This window comes from Astatotilapia calliptera, chromosome 7 (genome assembly GCF_900246225.1).
Source record: "Astatotilapia calliptera chromosome 7, fAstCal1.2, whole genome shotgun sequence".
In the NCBI taxonomy this organism is placed as follows: Eukaryota; Metazoa; Chordata; class Actinopteri; order Cichliformes; family Cichlidae; genus Astatotilapia; species Astatotilapia calliptera.
The window spans coordinates 57,544,688-57,564,405 of NC_039308.1; the positions used below are offsets into that span (position 1 = coordinate 57,544,688).

Below are 19,718 nucleotides of genomic sequence, written 5' to 3' on the forward strand. Positions count from 1 at the left end.
TAATTGTAACATACGAATACATGTTACGTGTGAAACGTAGGAAAAATCTCGAAAGGCAACAAAATCCAGGAAGCATTTGTTGCTATACCTGTTGCAGGTAAATCCCAGGGTAAAGGGTGTGGGTGTGTGTGTGTGTGTGTGTGTTCGCTGAACGTGTTTACTCCTCCCTTTAATCTCAGCGGTGTGTAACGTCGAGCTAGCTAGAATACTAAAGAGTGTTTCCTGTTTCAGATTTCAAAATAAATCACAAGCGTGCAAAAGTTGTGACCTGAGGAGCTCGGAAAGAAGGGAAACGTTTCGCTACAGGAAATAAAATATATCATTATATTTCACGTTGATGAAACTTTGCGCTGAAGTAATTTTGCCATATTTGTGCGAGTATTCGCAGATCAAGTATTATTTTTTCTTTCACATGATCACGATCGTGCTTTTACGTTGACGGCAAAGCTGGTCCTATTCTGGCCGCTTACTAGCTCCTTCCATCTGGCTTCTTTAAATTGTGTGGAGGATGGTGAGGGGAGGGGAGGTGAAGATTTCATTCCTTGCTGAGTTCTTTGTACCGAGCTGCGTGCGCTTCATGTGGTACTAGCAGGAACAGAGGTCAGGTCTCAAGCCGGGCGCTCAAGGAGCAATAGGAGACCTATTAAAAGTTTTAGATGATCGAGAGTGCCCAGTGTAGGTCACCGGCTGGCCCAGGGCAAGGTGGGATTTTTCTCCGGATGAGAGGCACCAGGGGACCCGAGCGCCGGGGATATCCAGGGTGCCGGTGATAGTGCGCATCCACCGGGAGCAGCGGTGGGCGGCAGGCGGACGTGCTCAGGGCGCGTTCCGTCCCCTACTCATGACAAAGCGGGTGAGGAACTCGGGAGCAAGTTTCCCCCGGGAGTCAAAATGATCACGTCGTTTTTCCCCTTGAAGAAACTGCGGCGAAATGGCAAATATCTCCTGTTCGGTGCGATCCTGCTGGCGGGATTGGTGGCCGTGTACCACGAGATGGTTGCTGCAAAAGAATGGAGGAGTGATATGAGTAAGTTTATGGTTTATGATTTCCAGTACGCGCACTGCTACTCACAGAGTGTCACTCAAACCTTTGCTGATGCACCATTCAGACGGAGTTTCTATTTATGATAATTATGCAGTAGCGATAGCAAGTGAACATGCGCATGCGGGAGGGAGGGGGGGGGGGGGGAGAGAAATATAGCCGAACAAAAGTAAAAAGGTTTGGACTGTATTACGCATTTGAGCGTGCATGATATAAGCTATTTGTCACGTATCACACATTTCCATGGCACTGTGGTGTTGAACAGTCCACATCATTTACAAAAATAAGGAAACACAAACATGAAATACTGCTAAGGCCACTGTAAAAATGAGTCATCACCAAAAACAATGTATGGAGTTGTTTGGTGACATTTTTTATCATGTGAAGTTGGAAGTCAGAAAACGAAGTCGCAAAAGATTTGTTTATTTGCATGAAAGATTTGAATGCATGTGCATTTTAAACACGTTTTCACATCTAACATCTGCTTTAGCTTTCATGATGTTGGATGCATTTCCTCAGGAAACTTGAGCCTTCAGCAGGTGAAACAGCAGGTTGATTTAGGGAAAGAAAGACAGTAAGAAGGGGGTTGGGGAGGTCAGGAGGTCACATAGTAGGTTTACACTCAGAAGGAAATCTAGTCTCACACTGGGTAACCAGATTTCCTGCTTTCTACCCTCACACGTTGCCTTACCGTCTGTCGCAGCACACATACACACACACACAGCACAAAACAGATGAAAGGAAACAACAGTGGGGTTGTTGAGAGAAACAGAAACATATGACACGCTCAGTCTGAGCACAGCATCAGCATGTAAACACATGCCTAGATCTACATTAGAGGGCTCGCCTATATGTGCACACATTCCTGGGCTGAAGCCCCCCGGCCACAGTGGGGCTTCTATTGAGAGAAGGACTCCACAAAGCTCTTCAAACAGAGCTGTATTAAAATCCTAACATGGATAAATAATTGGCAGGTGCAGTTAAGCACATGACTTCAGTTGCAAGTGGTCAGTATGAGGTTTCTTTTTCCCCCCCCTTTTTTACACAGTTCATAAGACAAGACAGACGTTTTTAAAAATGTTGTAACTTGATTGTTATAACATACATGTACATGACTTTGAGTGAACAAAATGTGTCATGGCTCACATAAAAAAAGCCCAAAACACATAATTCAAGTCAGTCTGTTACATAATTACAAGAGAAAGAACCAACAGCAATTAAAAATGATATTTATTAAGAGTTTTTAGAACCTTGTATTGAGGGTCAAAATGAGGTCCACTATGGGGATGTTGTGCCTATTCGTGATGCCATGTGGCTGCTGTTTTAAAGTATGCTTGTTGAGTGATTTGCATGGCTCGCCAGCAGCTTGAATTGCACTTTTGGAGCTATGCAGAAATGTCTTCTTCATGTGGAATTCACTGAGGTTTAAAATGTGCTATCCTAGAGTACACTTTGTGGGTCAGAGCAGCACTTTATATCTTTAATGGGTCATAATCTGTTCACACACACTTTCATTAAGAACGACTTCTCACAAGTCCAATTTCTTTTTACCCTAAATGCGGTTTACGACTCCCCCACAACTCTGGTTTTTTTCTACCTTTTGGGAAAATATAATCACCCAAGTTCCGTTTTATTTCCCACCTTTTTAAGAATGCATGCCCGATCTACACCTGCAATTAATGTATTCTCCCCCCTCACCCATCACCACTGCATTTGTGAAATTTGCTTTTGCAGTTTTTGCAGAGATCACCTTGGTGGAGAAACGTGCATCAAGGTGAATTAAAGGAAGTGCGTAAGTCATCAGGAAACTTCACATGCAGATCTTTTATTTGTGCAGCAGGTTACTCACTCACTCAGGTTAATCACCTTTAAACTAGACAAATAGGACTTGAGATGTGCAGTTTTTATGGGACGGGCTTTTTTTTCTGAGATCATATGAGCACTACAACTAACAACGTAGATAATGTTTGCTGCAGTAAAGCAGTTAATAACTGGCCCAGCAGAATAAAGATGGCCATTGTGTGCATGACTTATATGTGATAATTCCATGCAATGGACACGTGGCCTAGATTTTTAATAACCCTTTGGTAAAAGTCGAGAACTAGTAGTTAAACTCATAATGTGCAATTTATTATCCAATTAATTTGGTTGACATCTACACACACAGAAAAAAAATTGTGATGCAGACAAAGATCCTTTAATACACAATGGCCACATGCAAGGTCAAGTGACTTATTTAATTAAATAGCTTGAAGAGCATAGGCCTCAGTTAAGGCTTCTAGTCCAGCTTTGTGTGATATATATCTGTAAGCGAAAACAAAACAATATCTTTAAAAATGGCATTTTTCCACACAGCAGGAGCCCTTATTGGGAAATACTACAAAATTGTTTGATTTATGCATTGTATGCTTGGACTGGGGAAGAAGTGCTGTGTGATAATGCAAATTGTGGCATCAATCCAATACCAAGTAAACACAGTACTGCCGATACCAATACCGACACTGATATTTTTAACTTCTAAAGACAGCTTGTGTAAGGGGGAGCAGTGTGTCATGATTTATAAGACGAATCATCGTCACTTGCCGAATTCTGAACACATTTTAATGAGCCCCTAAATCACTGTGATTTTTACTGTCCACAATAATTTAACACAACAGCACACACATTTCAGATTTTCATGTATTTTGAAACTGGGTTGGTTTTTGGGGTTTGTTTGTGTTTTGAGACCCGGAATGTGAATGTGCCCCTAAAGTAAATATTGGTACTTTTTGAGATTTGAATGGCACTTTACTTTTTGCAAGAGGCTACAAATAAAATAGACATGACAGTCAACACAAAAAGGTTCCTCTTTCATCGTGCATGTGGGAGGTATATTTTTCGTTTCCCAAAAAATTATTAACACAATTCAGTGGGCTGCATATTGAACTTAGAGGCTAGACACATAGTATCGATCCTGTCGTGCTAGTATTGATCCAATACCAATACCAGGGTTAGTATCGATATTTAGATCGATCTGTCCACCTGTCCAACTTTATATGGAAGCCCCTTTGCGGGAGTACAAAGACATGACCTCACAGCCACTTTGGTAGCTACCATTTGGCTTTATTATTCTGTAAAACTACGCCACAAAGGTCCTTATAAAAACCTTTCTGAGGCACGTTTTTAGAAATGTTACCAGGAAAAAAAAAATCTTTGTCATAAAATCCAAGATGTCAGGCACAAGTGGATCAAAGACATTCTGTTGGATTTCCTCTGTGAAAATTGTGCACGTTGTTCAAAGGTTTCAAGCTTTCTTATTTGAGGTAAATACACAATATAGACAAAAGTACTGGGGCACTTACACATTACACCTACAGTAGCTGTTCAGCCATGCAAACACATTCTACGTACGAAGCTCGTGGCACAGATTTTATTTGCTGATGTTAATGCCAGAGGAGCTTTGATACTCAGCAGTTAATGAGTCAGCAAAGCGTCGGTGGCTCTATACACCTCGGTGATCCCATTCTGTAAGTTTATGTAGTCTGCTACTTCATGGTTGAGTTTCTGTGGTTCTTAAACACTTCCACTTTGCAGCAATACCACTCACAGCTGATGGTGGAAGATCTGAGAGGTAAAACATGTCATAAGCTGAGTTGGGGCAGTGGAGGCATCTTATTACAAGACCAAGCTTAAATTCACTGAGCACTAGAAAGGCCTACTGTATCACAAATGTTTGCAAAAGGCAGAAAGCATAGCTGGATGCTTGGTTTTATACACATGTAGTAATGGGACTAAAAACCCTGAATTAAAAGATTAAAAGATGTGACCCAGAGGTCAAGAAACATCCATCTCAAGATATGACTTCCTGATCTTTGATCTTTGATCCATACTCATCGACACACACCATCTCCACCTTGGAGACGCTGTCCCAGGCTATTGTTGCCGCCACCTTCACTTCTTGATCTGCCTTTGACTATGGTTTACAGAAAGTGAACCGTATGCTGAGCTTAATTGGGATCAGGAGATATATTTGGCAGCTTGGGGACATTGCAACACTTTACAGAAACTCTTTGTTTGCTTATAGGATTTTGGTTTTTATATATTGTGCATTCAGGGCATCTATCAGGAGACAAATCATCTCGTGTGCAAAGGTACTACTTTCAGTAAACCATAACTGCTCAGTTACCACGTTTGGTTGATTCCAGTTTTCTGCATAGTTAACATAGAACACAGCGTTACACCTCCGCTTGTTTCCACTTTTTTTTAAAACAACTGCAAGTAAGCTTTCATGCTTTTTGAGGCTTACCAGCGGTTTGTCTCTTGTGGTGAGTTGTCTGAGGCTTTGGTAATGAAGTTTTCTTTTCCTCTTTGCAAAGAAAAATGTACGCCTACATCCTGGAAATTTACCTCTCATTTTCAGAGCCAGTTCCACTTCAGTTAAAAAGGCAACGTTTAACTCTCGGTGTATGAGTTCAAGCTGAAACAACACAGAAGCTCAAGAAATATTATGCATCCATTTGACACATTGCTTTTAAAACTTGCTGTATAAAAATCTATGCATCTCACAAACAGTTTAAAAAAAAATCCTGTTGTAAACCTTCTTAACACTAAAACTTCAAGCACATAATCCAAAGAATACTGTGGACACTTAATTTGCATGCTAAAGCATGCAAATGAAGCTTTTTTTTTTAAATGTTGTAAATGATATATTTGATTATATTCTGTTTTGCATGTTATCACACAGCCTCTCCCTTTTATTCAACACTTTAACTAAATGTCTGTTAGCAACATTTTTTTGACAGAATAAGAAGAGTAGGACTGCTAAACTGGTATGTTGTGTCCAAAGTGGACAGAAAAAAAAACACTAAAACAGCAACAATGTGACAAGAGATTTAAAAAAAAAAAATTGTTTTCCTGCCATATATGGACGCAGAAAGCTAGTGAAACCCTGCTGCATCCTTCTTATCACCTGAAGTGTCCACCCTGACAGTAAATTTCGCAATACATTCCACGGAAAGTAGAAAAAAACATGACAGGGAAGGTTTAGTAAGAAGAGGAGAGGAGTGCACATAGAGATGAAAAGTACTCCACTGTTGCTTTCCTTATCCACAGCTCTAGAATTACTTGTGCTGCTAAAATTGGAACGTATGTCACAAGGGTGTGTGTTAGGAGATCTCCACCCTGGCGATAATGACAGACCATCACTGCAGTAACTCCAGTTCACTGCTGACACCACATGGTCGTAAAAAAAGAAAAGAAAGACAGACGAATAGGTCCTGTTTTAAAATACACCCTGTCCTGTAATTTGAAGGATGATGGAAGAAGTCAGCAGGAATAATATTTGAGCATCTGCTCTGCCAGAGCGCCAGAGATGTTTGCCAACGAGAGCCCTATGCCATAGCAGCTCTTTGAAGCCTGTCACTGAGATGAGCTATGTTCAGGGACTATGAGCAGTGAGTCTCTGCTTAGACACCGGGCCTGATTGTTGTGTGCAATGCATGGGCAGAGTTTATCATTTATGCATGGACGTGTAGCGTGCCTACCGCTCCTCACATGCAACCCAGATAGAGTTTCTTTTATGTCACAAGTTGTAAGAAGCAGATTGGGATTTTTTTGTTTAGAATGCATTTTGATTGGATGTGCACCTACTGGGGAAGCCTCAAGTCGCTTTAAAATAACAACTTTCACAGAGATGATGTGACCATGTTGACTATTGTCTTCACCTATATCCTCAGATCCAATTACTGACGCTGACCACGTCAGCTGGAGGAGAGACGTGTTTGAAAATAGGGTAAGGATGGCACCCGAGAGTGTTTGTTTTTTCAGAAAGGAAACCAAAACTAAACCAAGTTTAATATTTGTTTTTACAGGCAAAAAAGGACCATCAGCCAAACACTGTTGGGGACAGCAGTGCTTGGGTCTCCAGTTATGCTCCACAACCTTGGAAACCAGAGGTGTGTGCGCTTGCCCATACCTAGTGGCCCAGTGGCCTCCCTCAGTCCCTCCGTTTATAGTGTGACTCCATTTCAGAAGCTTCCCTGCTTTGTGTTAATGTTTCGAATATTTCATGTCAGGTGTAACCGGTTCCTGTTTATGTTTTTGTTTTGAGCCAGTGTTGCCTATTTCAACAGCAGTATTGCATGATTAAACAGACAGACCTGGCAAACAGGGCATCAGAGATTCTATTATAGATACACAGTTTACAAATCATCCACAATAACAAATCAGGAACAAAAAAGGTGCGGTTTCTAACAAATTTAAGAGCATTCACACTGACCAAGGGTACATTTTTCTTCTTTATTATCAACTTAATGTCTCACTGGTAATCGGGGGGTTGGCCACATATTTTAAAGTGTTTTTCTCACTTCTATTGTCACTCTGGGGACAAACATTTGGAAAATATCACAAGGGTTGAGACAGCACAGGCGAGGAACATAGGAGGATAAGAGGAAACCAGCCTAAGCAGATATTGAAATGTAAAAAACAACCAACAGAAAAGTCTGCAGACATGCATAGATTGCTACATAGCTGCACCCTTTTAAGACGTCAAGGATTTACACACAATTTACAGCACAATATTAGTATACATCTTCTTTGGGTCCTGATCAGGTGCACTGATAAAGAGCAAGAACAAAAGTTGCAGAAATCATGCAAAGAGAAAAACAAAAAAAGAACCTTAATTTTCAGTTTTGTAGATGAAATGCAAATACTAACCACTGCATATAAAATATATTTATCCATAAAACATTTTTTGTTAGTTTTGATGAAATACCTGTAATTTTATTCCATCTAACTATGACTTACTTTCCTGTTAATTTGCTGAAATCTTTCTTGATAAACTGACTCACTTTGGGGTTTTTAATGTACAGTCAAGTGAAAGGAAAGCCACATGTACCCAACAACAAACAAGTGTCACGTATCTGCTTTGAGAAAAAAACCCCTTTTGATATCAATGTCTTTATTAGTTCTACAGTCAGTATTCCTCAGTTTTACATGATTTTGTGCACACTGTATGCCCCTGTAGTAGATTTGTCTATAGTTTTGTGTTTTTTGTCAAGGAAGAGGTTGATAAGTTTTTTACAAAATGTTATTATTGAGTTATAAGTAATATTGCTGTGAAAAACGATGTAAAACTAGGCTAATGTCTCGGAGAATTAACAAAGCTCAAAAATGCTTTGATGAAGCGCCACACGTAGCAGGCTAGTTATTGAAAAATAGAGTTTTAGCAGAAGCAAATTGAGCTTTACAACAAAAGGGCTCCTTAAACTCACCGCCTTTTGATTTTGAGTAAGAATCTCCTTAAATGATTACAAGCTACACTCTCAGTCATCATTTTACGGCATTTTGTGTAAACTTGTGAGCTTCAGTCATGCTAATATTTAACTAACTAGCCTGACCACTACTGAAATCTGATGAGCTGCTTGGCTACATTTGGCTCCGATCTGCACTGTTATGTCCCTTTGGCGAAACCAACACACACTCACTCACACACTCAAACACACACGCACACACAGATCAGATAACATGGCCTCTTTGGCAGATATCACAGAGGTATATGTTTACAGGACATCTGTGCATCTACTGAAACTCAGCTGCTTCTTCATTTACGTGTTCGTGTTCCAGTGTTTCTTATTGACTTTCACTGAGCATTTGAACTGCAAATGAGAAAAGTGATTTAGACTGTTGCTCCAACTTCTGTGCCTTTAAATACAGTAAACATACAAGTTCTGTGTTAAAGTCACTGTCACTCTCCTGTGTTGCAGTATAAGGGACAGGCCAATCTGCATGTGTTTGAGGACTGGTGTGGCAGTTCAACGGCCGATCTTCGCAAAAACCTGCATTACCCGCTTTACCCTCATGTGAGTCAAAATGCCCAACTTCTCAGTTGTCACAGTCAAATGTAAACCTTCACTGAGTCAGACAATCTTAAACTAGATTTGACAAACCTCAGAAGAGGAAACATTCACAAGAGCACAAGCACAGTTTACAAGGAATCATTAAACATGTTGGCGAAAAAAACCCATTTCTTAATAAAACTCGTTTTATTAATGGTTAGAATATGGTTATTCATTAATCTTGCTTAACTGATGATTTACATTTTTAGCCACTGTGGCCATTGTGTGACCAAATATATGAAAACCAAATAGCATTCCAGCCAGGCTAAAAATGGTAATTTGCAAAAACTGTACTAGGATGCTAACATGCCAAATGTAACAGGTAAACATAGTAAACATTATTCCTGCTATATATAATTATGTTAGTACTGAGTCCTTTCTCATTGTCATATTATACTGGTTTTGCAGAAAACTGCCCAGTATGTGTGATGTTATATTCCTAGTAAAACTTCATTAAAAAAAAGTTTTTTTATTTCTTTCACATTTTATGTGTAAAAGTATAAAAGTAGTAGAAGCATAGGCAGAAGATTGTCACCAGAGAATACCACCAAACTCAGATAACCCATAGATATCACCTCCTCTTGCATGTAAGTATTTGTGGTTGGATGTGAAAGAAGACACTCGTGCACACGCTCTCACACACGCACAGTTGGTTTTACTCAGTGGTACATTATACGTCTTCATGCCAGATTTTCACGTTCCTGAGTTCACACCATGGTTCAGATACCTCGGAACTCGGGAGTAATGTCAATCTCAGGTTAGTGCATTACAGGAAAAGCGACATTCGGGACTCACTAGCAAACCAGAGCAATACTTTTCATGCTTAAAAACATGTCTGCTGCACGTTCATGCAGAGTCTAGTCAGTACTAAGTGATTTAATAAGTCACAGATACACAGCAGTGGCAGTACAAATGAAGTTTTACAGTTTTACTACTGGATTTTACTACTTGGATTGTTAACTTGGGGTTGGTTAGGCTGTTCCGACTCTGACTGGTCTGAGTGTTAAAACCGAGGTAAGGAAGCGTTCCAGATTCAAAGTCGACTGGGAACTCAGAAATTCTGACTTATTCGGGAATGCACCATCACTTTGACATCAAATCATGGCTGATTTTCTTTGTCTTTCATTACTCCTTTAGTCCAGAACCACAGTGGAGAAGCTGGCCGTCTCTCCTCAGTGGACCAACTATGGGCTCAGAATATTTGGCTATCTTCATCCACATACTGATGGTACTTTTTCACTTTGTGTATTTTCAGCATGTAATACGTGTATGTTATGCTATACAGACTCAGTCTGTCTCTTCATTCCTTTATCTCATTTCCTCTTCTTTTGTCTCAGGAGATTTTGTGTTTGCTGTGAGCTCTGACGACAACTCTGAATTCTGGCTGAGCACAGATGACTCTCCCCTTAATTTGAAGTTAATTGCGTGGGTTGGAATGGTATGCATTTTATTATCTCAAGTGTTCCGGGGTAAATTTCTCATACTAGTCTTTGTAACATTTCCTTCAGTGTTTAATTTTCATTTCCTAGACGGGAAAAGAATGGACGGCCCCGGGTGAGTTTGAGAAGTATTCCAGTCAGACCTCCAGACCAGTTTGGTGAGTGAAGTTGGGAACGTACTTACATTGGTTGGTTTGACATCTTACACAAACAGTTCAAACTGATAAGAGTCTCAAAAGCATTACCACCAACTGCCAGGGTTTATCATTTAACAAATAACGAACAAATGCTTTGAACTTGTGGAACTGACCTAACTGGAGAACAAGAACAAGGCTTATCTAACACTGGTAAAGCATCGTTAGCAGTCAAAGACTTACGCTACTTTCTTTCCCCCCATCTGGTACCCTTACTGTTTTCCTGGGTGTCCTCATTCTTTCTCCTTATATTAACAAAGCAGTTCCCTCATAATAACAACTTTCTGTGTATGGAGCTTTTTAAAACACAGTTACTCGTGAGCACTAAAGCATCCAGCCTGATGGGCTGAGGAGAGACAATGTTGAAGGCTACAAGGTCAGAATCGTGGTATTTTCTGGACACACACAAAAAAGAAAACGATTGTGAACAGTCATAGGGCCCTGACGTGCTGAAATATGTCTCAACAATTCTTCTATATTAAGCAGGTTCAAAGCTATGCAAATTTTAAAATTAAAAGAAGGTAATTCTTTAGTGATTTCAGGTCTGGGGTCATATGTTCCTATTTCCATGTATGTGTAAGGACCCTGGGCTCTGCACTCAGAACAAGTTGAAGTCAACCTGACGATAAGAACCTGCATATAGAGCGTTAGAGTAGTCTAACCTGTCTGACATGAATATATTAACCAATTTGTCAGAGTCAGTTTTTAATAAATATTTTGCATGTTGCAGTGGGGAAGTAGCAGTTAGGGATTTGTTTGTGTACTGATTTTTCTGTGTATATTAAATGAGGCAGAAAGGTGAAATTTCAGCTCTTTCAAGTCACAAATATTTCTTTAAATTTAAAAAACTTTACAAGTTGTACTTGTTGTACTTGAGGATAAGAAATTAGGTTTGAGGCATCAAACCTGTTTCAAAAGCACAAATGACTCTTCTTAACAGTTGAATTATAATTAATGGCATGCTGGAAAGCACACCCTTTTACACCCTGTGCGTATAAAATTAGTTGCTTTATTAAAGCAGTTTAGTGAGTTGCCATAGGAGTGGCGTGTATGCTCGTGCCAAGATATACAGAACCGGCCTAAATCCACATTAATGCAAATATTTAAATAATGTTAATGTCTACTCATAGTTTTATATATATATATATATATATATATATATATATATATATATATATATATATATATATATATATATATATATATATATATATATATATATATATATATATATATAAGGGTTTATGTATCAGGATAATAAAAAAAATGATCTGGACCTCATCTGTTCTTAAAAGGTAAATACAACCTGAGATTAAAAAAACAGCACATGACATGTGTCATTATTTATTTAAGAAAGGTTCATCCAAGGGTACAGGAAGATGGTATAAACTTCCACATTTTTCCTTTAATTTCCAATAAATAATTATTGAACATGTGTAACTTCTGTTTTTCATCTGAGGTTGTAATTACCTAATTTTAAGACCTATTAAGGACAGTATGGTTTTATTATGTCCTGATATGTAAAAACATTACCATGATTGTATATATTGAAGTCTTAAATAATTTATTATGTAGATTCAGCAAATAAGGGTTTGAGATTATCTTTGGGTAAGTAGTTTATATTGTCTTTTTTATGACTATAACATGATACTGAGTACCTTTACTGTCTGACAGGTTGTCTGCTCAGAGGAGATACTTTTTTGAAGTTATTCACAAGCAAAACGACGAAGGGACTGACCACGTGGAGGTGGCAGTAAGTAGCTGGATCCCTCTCTGTTTTCTTATCTCATTCCTTGTTTCCAAACTCCCGCGCCGAGTATGCGCTCTTGTATTATGTGAGTAATAAAGTGGAAAAGATGTGCAGTTTTTAAAGTTTGTTTTGTTTTCACACAGTGGCTGCAATTGGACTATAGCAGTCTGTTTAAGGTTATTGACTCCAAGTACATCTCCCTCTATACTAGTGAGTACACACATCATGCCTCAAAATATATCCCTCAGAATGAATGTTCATGAGTCTAGATCGCAATGAAACATTTGCCTTTTATTCTGCATAGATGCTAAAAAGCACAGTAAGTAAAAAGCTTGTATCTTCTTCTGACGCTCCGTGTCTTCAGATGAGTCAGCACTGTCAATGAATGATGTCGCCCACATACCACAGACAGCTGCAAGCCACCGGCAAACCCCCACAAAGCAGCGCAGTGCTGATGCAGATATGTTAATTGAAGACCGTCGAGATTCATTCTACAAAGGTCAGCTACGTCGCTCGATTGTTTCAACACAAAGCAGATACATCAGCTGTCTGTTTCCTACCATCCCGGATGCAAGTACTGTGCAAGTTATTTCCTCTTACTGAATGCACAAAGTAATCTCGCCTCTTATCTGTTTCGCTTTTTTGCAGTGCGCATGTTAAACAGCAAGTACCTACAAGGTGTTCTGCCTGACTGCTCATATAACCCCTCTTACACAATCAAAGACTTCCCTTTGCTTCGTTATCAAGGACTGCAGTTTGTACGTATCTGTTGTACTGATAATTTGTTTACGTCACTTACACTACTTTTCTGATATTTAATCACCTTATACCATTATTCTCAGAAGGTTACAGGTGCATTTTTAAAATCTTTTGTTTGTTCAAGAGATAAAGAAAGGCATGCCAGCAAGAAACGCTGGGAAGCTTTTTCAATCTTTTATGGCTTTTATGTCAGTCTTCTAATGGTATCCCTGGTATACTGAGTTATGCTATCTGAGGCCTTTAAATTGCACCCACATTCTTAATGTCTTCCGAGGACCATATAAAATAAATTAGTGCTAATTGCATCCATTAGGAAGAAAAAAAAACAGTAAAATAGCTTGAGATTTTTCTCGTATTGATTTTACTACTGTTGCTGAAGTCGAGTTATTTGCAGTGACTTCCTGGAATCTCTAATGGTTGCCTCCAGGACGTCATTTACTGGCCAAGAAATAGTCTTCAATGTCTCTTTCACGCTTCAGCTGAAATGCGTTAGTGAGATTTGGAAGAGCTCTAAAGTAGATGTTTTTTAATCTTTAAAGAAAGCCACTGGTAGCTTTACCTTCTCTTTGTTTCCAGTCTGCTGAGTTAAGCCTCTAATTGTACCTTCATATTTACCAAATAGATTTTTATCCAACTTTCAATACAAAGGACAATAATTACATACCTCAAAATATTCAACTTTTTTCAATAAGATGTCATATATTTTACACCATGTCATTTCATTTCATATCCTCAGGTCCACTTGTCCTACATCTACCCCAATGACTACACTCGACTAACACACATGGAGACGCAGACCAGCTGTTTCTACTCTGAGAGCTCTTACTACCTAAAGAGGTGAGCTAATTGTTACAAATACGTTTACTGTCCCACTCAACTCAACTTAAGTTGATGTTAAATCCAGAGAAATCCAAGTTCATGTTATTCTCAAATGGCAAAGAATTGTTATCTACGTCTCCTAAGATTAATTTGATCTATATGTATATTTTTCACATGTTTGTACAGGATATTGTATTTGTTTAAAATGTTATATACTTATGTGGTACATGTATTTTGACTTTTGTTGTCATGATGTCTCTCTTGGAAATGAGATTTTTAATCTCAATGGGATTTTCTACCTGGATAAATAAAGGACTAATAACAATAATGCTGGAAAAGTGTGAACTATAATTAGTTTTAGAGTATCACCAAGCAAGGCTGCTATAACTTCCGTCCTTTTTTCTTTTTTTAAATGTCATATCTAGGTTCGGCTTCTCTAGATACATGAGATTTGACCGTCCAGCTACAGAGGAAAAAGTAAATCCAGACAGAGGTATTTTGCCCTTGTTTTTCCCCATAAGCAAACATAAGCTGCTTGCGGTTTCAGTCCATTTAACTGTCCTTTTTTTATATCTGGTGTATATTAGATTTTAATTTCCAGATGAGGAATTTTAACCAGGAGGACAATGACTTTCATAAAAAAGAAACGGAAACCAAGCCTGCTCATGAGGATAAAGCCCATTATCAAGACTATGGAGATGATTATGATGATTATGTACAAAAACGTAGGCGCAAACTCTTCTCCTTGGTTGTCCCAAAATCAAACAACACATTGGGCAACTCTTCAGGACTGCACAGAGGCGAGTTGGGGAAGAGGGAACATAAAGAAAATTTGTCTCAGCCCCAGTCAGTGCTAAAGCAAGGCTTAAAACATAACCTGCAACTGAATCAGACAAAGTTACAAAAAGAGGAGGGGCAAATTGTAAAAGCAGAACAGCAGAAAAGCAGAAAACGAGTAAAAAGAAAAAGGGTAAAAGCAGCTCAGAGACCAGGACAGAATAATCTACCAATACTGGGTAATAAAAAAGACCTTAAAGCAAATCAGCAACCAGTTGTCCAATCAGAGCAACTTGGCTCTAAACAGGATCAAATCCAGAAATTTGGTAAAACGAATAATACCGAAATCCAGCGACTCAACAACTCACAGCCTGAAAAACCACCAGTGGCCAAGCAGCGGAGGTTTGTAACCAAACAGAAGGAACTTCAGCTGCCAAACAGCAAGCGTTTTACCCCTCCCAAAAGAGATTTCAACCACCCATTAAAAAGATCAAATCAAAGGGACTTGGATGGCAAAAAAAGCCCCAATGATAAGGATATGGAACTGACTATGCCACAACAACAAGATTTAGAAAACAGCATTGTTAGAGGTAAGAAGATTGCTAAAGGGAATATTGACAAAAGGTGGTCAGATAGGAAAGAAGGGGAGGAAGATGAGCTCTCCAACAGGGCTGAGAAAAGGAAAGACACCACAGAGGGTGAGAAACGCTACTTCTGGGAAAGACAAGAAGACTTTGAAGGTACTGATGATGAAGATCTTACACCTGCACCAGTTTTTGACACTCAAGTCAACTGGAACCAGACCTTCCATGTCAACCACCTGGATCTTCAGGCCCAGCGTTCAGATTGGATCGACCTGCAGTGCAACATTTCTGGAAACTTGTTGCTTCACTCCAATGATGCTTTGCCAATAGTCAAGATGTTCATGGACCAACTGAATAAAAAGCATCATGGGTAAGTTGTGCATCTAGTGATGTGTGTGTGTGGAAAATGTTGATCTGATTGGATTTTGCTATATCCTCTAGAATTTGTTAAAATAAGTATTTTAGGTGATTTTAACTTTTCTCATCTTGAAAGTCAGTGGTTAATTTATGTATACCTCCTCAGGTAAAGTGTTTTTATTTTTTTTTAAATTGCTTCATTTGCTACTATATTTTTAAAGCTATAACTTGCCTAAATACTTTGAGCTGCTTTCATATGATTAGCTGCTTAGATGTATGCGTTAACCAGCAGTTGGACAGGGCTATGTAATAACGTGGCTGTTGATTGTAGTATGCAAAAATATTACACTGACAAGAGCCACTTTGTAGCAACATGAGAACTTTTGCTACTTTTTTAGTAGTTATTTTATACTTGGTGTAGTAAATTAAGTTTTTCAGATTAATTGTAACAAGTCAACGTATGATATAAGACTCTTATTGTAAGCTCATGCCATTTTCAATTAGGTGATAAAATATTCAAAAACCTTTGTACTTCCTTTACAGCACATTGCACTTTTATTTTTGTGGTTGCTCTTGCAGGCGGTTTAAGTTGGTACGTGTGGTTAACATGGTGAAGCGTGTGGATGACTTCCAGGGCAGCCGCTACCTTCTTGAACTGGAACTGAAAGATGTGAATGGCCAGCTGCTGCGTGTATCACACTACATCTATGCTCTGGTAACCAATAGCTGGTCCAACGGCTGGGACTCAGACTTCCAACAGTCAAAATCTAAGACTTTGCTCTGCAACCCGGTGGGCTTCCGCTGGAATCCTGTTGCCATGGTCCACTTCATAGTGCCAGGTACTGTACACCTGACACTTACTTGGTGATTGCACATAAAATCAGCCAAATCTAAAAAAAAGTTCCCACACCTGCTCAAAATCAACTGATTTACATGTTCATTTTCTTGTTTGTTAATATTTCATTTTTCAAAGATAGAAGTTCTTACAGCCTGACAGTGTCATATTAAAAAACATGGTGAGATGTAAGTGGACCTTTTTAGAGGAAAAAGAAAACCCTTCAGTGGGATTAAATAATGGCTCCATGTCTCTAAACTATGCAGAAATAAAGGATAATCTCTCTGAGACAAGGTCCTTAACGGTAAAATGTAAAACTCTTATCACCTGAAGACAGAAATTGAATCACATTATGAATTCAGCATAATATAATATTAATGTAAATTTGGCAGTAATGCATTAATACTGGTATGTAAAGCACATAACAGAGCTTCCCTTTATTAATGCAGTTTAACTGTCAAGCACCGCATGGGCATGGCAAGCCTGTTATTATACTGTCTGTGGGAATGACCTGTGTTCCCTTTGAGAATTAATAGCTTTAAAAAAAATGCAAAGGTCAAAACACCTCTGCCAGATAAAAGATAGAGATAAGTCACTTATCTGTCATATAATTGGCCTGTATGTCTTTTTCAGTAAAAAACCAGGCTAGATGGGTGCAGCAGCTGATTACTGACATGGAGGAACTGTTCAAAATAACTGGAGATAGTAACTTCAACCTCATAATCACTGACTACAAAAGCACTGACATGGATGTGAGGAAGGCTCTTGAGAAGTCCTCACTGCCCAGGTTTGTGTTTGTGAGTTAATTTTACAGGCAATACAAGCCTATTGCAAACTATTCATGGTGTAACTGAGCTGTATGTATGCTTGTGGAAATGATCAGGTACCAGTATGTGAAGATGGATGGGAACTTTGAGCGCTCTGCTGGTCTGCAAGCAGGTATCGACCTGATAACTGTGAGTACTGCGGCATCACTCGGCAAGGAAGCATAAAAGTGTACCGATAGATGTCAATAGTAAATTTCATGAATTTAATGTTTCCCATCTCGCTGTTCCTTAGGATGACCACAGCATCGTGTTTCTTTGCGACCTCCACATCCACTTCCCTCCTTCAATCATTGATACCATCAGGATGCACTGTGTAGAGGGATACATGGCCTTTGCTCCCATTGTCATGAGGCTGGGCTGTGGTAATACACCTTTAGAGGCCAGAGGTGGGAAATGGGACCAGATTCACTTCCTTTTGTTTTTTATTTTTTTAGCCACTAAAATGACAAGTATTTATGTCTTGGGCTATGTGATTGTCTGTGTTGTAGGTTACTGGGAGATCAATGGCTTTGGCTTGCTGGGTATCTATAAGTCAGATCTTGACACAGTGGGAGGTATGAACACCAAGGAATTTACTGATCGCTGGGGAGGAGAAGACTGGGAGCTTCTCGACAGGTTTGTCTCACACTTTCTATCTTTTCTAAATGGATAGATATGTTTAGAGTTTTTCCATCCATTTCATCCACTGAAAGAAATTAGATAGCAATACTTGGAAGCAATACACCTTCCAAGTAAGACGCAGACTGGTTAAAAGGTTGCTGGTAAAGGCAAAGAACAGATGGACATACTCTCAAAAAAATTTTGATTTATTAGTGCAAGGGTTTTTTTCAGCCAATCATGATTTGTGTCTAAGAAATGACAACAAAGCACGTTGGAGCTCTTAATTGGCGAAAAATCGTTTCTTTCCTGTTTGTGATCCAGGTTGAGTAAGCACTCTTCCTCTTGTTTTCTCATCTAGAATCCTTGAGGCAGGTCTGGAAGTGGAGAGGATCTACTTGAGGAACTTTTTCCACCACTATCACTCCAAACGTGGCATGTGGAACCGGCGAATGTCAACAAGTCCCAGGTGACCTTGTCACCTGCATTTGCACAATGACATCACCACGGTTACAACCAAGGCAACGCGAGCACTTTAAAGCCGGAGGGTGATTCCTGCTATGTAATGGTAATACCTGCTGACGGTTAGAGAGTAGCACATGAGCCGGTGCTGTATTTGCTCACTCAGGCTTTGGGAAGCAGGTGGCAGCACTGAAGGTCATTGCTTAGGAGATACTACTGATATGCTCAGAGTTTATTTCATTGAATATGCTGTGGACTCCAAAGAGGGTACTGGCTACTGAGTGCCAGTGACTATAAAATTCAATGTATGAGGATACCGCCGTGCACAATGATGCTGACCAAGATCATGATCTGCACTACTGGCAGGAAGAACATTTCCTAATCTGAAGACAAAGCTGGATTCCATATATGTAAGCTCACAAGTGTCCCTTATTATGAACATCACTCTTGCACATAGGTCTTAACTAGTGGGAGGGGGGGGGGGGGGGGGGGGATTTTATTTTATTTGTGTCCCAAAATTTCTTTTTACTGTAGATTGTTTATATGATAAAAACACAGCCTTACTTGTCTTGTTGTAAATTAGAGAAAGCATTTTATTTATTGAATAAATATTTGTGGTGTTCTTTTTTCCCCCTTTTATATTTAATGCTAGAAATGTTGAACTTACCTCAGTGCTCTTCCCTGTTTGTTCTCATTATGTTTAAGTGTCCTTACTCTGCTGTGACTCGAAGTAATGAGAACTGTTTTACAGGCAAATCCAAAAAAGCTGAAAATAATAAGTTAATGTTAAAGTGATGTTTAATTGTAGCATTAAGTTGTTTTTAAGGAAACAAAAAATAATGGCTTTAATTTAGACAGATTTGTTTTTGTCAATGCACAGGCAATTAATGACCATATCATATCCACTGTGGAAGTACATTTTCCACTTTTGCCAGTTCTCCTTACACTGCCACTAACCAAAAATAACCAAAATAACCTTTAATCATAGCATTAAGTCCTGTGTTTGATGGTCCCTTTGCTCTACTTTTTCATCTATGGATCATGCTTCTCCTTAGGTTGTCATTTCTGACAGCAGAGAAATTCCTCAAAATGTGATTAATGAGTGAAAATTCTTGTCGCTTTGTCGCATTGTTATGTTGTTAGTTAATGTTGGAGTAATGGCAGCATTTTCTCATTAACATTCCATGTCAGCAAATGAGTTGTCTTTTAGCGTAACCTGTAAAAATGACTGACAGGTGCTGAACTCTTTCACTTGTCATTCAGGGCAATGAAGACAGAAGACGAGTTGAAAGTGATATTTATAATTTATAACACTGCTAAGAGTAGTGTGTTGTGTTTGTTTTTTGTTTTTTCCTTTTACGAGCATTGCCTCTTTCTAAATTTGGTTTGTGAGTTTGCTGGA

The 19,718-nt window shown here is 39.1% G+C and overlaps 1 protein-coding gene across 1 annotated transcript; it reads left to right on the top strand.

The window, feature by feature from the left end:
• The first annotated feature begins 462 nt into the window (after positions 1-462).
• b4galnt3b (beta-1,4-N-acetyl-galactosaminyl transferase 3b) lies at positions 463-18,780 on the top strand. Its single transcript, XM_026176046.1, has 20 exons — positions 463-1,027; positions 6,757-6,812; positions 6,892-6,975; positions 8,785-8,880; positions 10,054-10,144; positions 10,254-10,354; positions 10,446-10,513; positions 12,224-12,302; positions 12,443-12,509; positions 12,664-12,798; positions 12,948-13,057; positions 13,795-13,895; positions 14,303-14,370; positions 14,465-15,608; positions 16,175-16,434; positions 17,064-17,217; positions 17,314-17,386; positions 17,490-17,643; positions 17,746-17,872; positions 18,216-18,780. Exons 1-20 carry the CDS (start codon positions 892-894, stop codon positions 18,325-18,327), a joined length of 3,216 nt encoding a protein of 1,071 aa, XP_026031831.1. The 5' UTR covers positions 463-891; the 3' UTR covers positions 18,328-18,780.
• Positions 18,781-19,718: the final 938 nt, after the last annotated feature.

Coding starts and splice junctions, on each gene's coding strand:
- b4galnt3b (XM_026176046.1), top strand. CDS start 892: ATGATCACGTCGTTTTTCCCCTTGAAGAAACTGCGGCGAAATGGCAAA. Junction 8,881..10,053: donor ATTACCCGCTTTACCCTCAT/GTGAGTCAAAAT, acceptor TTACTCCTTTAG/TCCAGAACCACAGTGGAGAA. Junction 16,435..17,063: donor GGTCCACTTCATAGTGCCAG/GTACTGTACACC, acceptor TGTCTTTTTCAG/TAAAAAACCAGGCTAGATGG.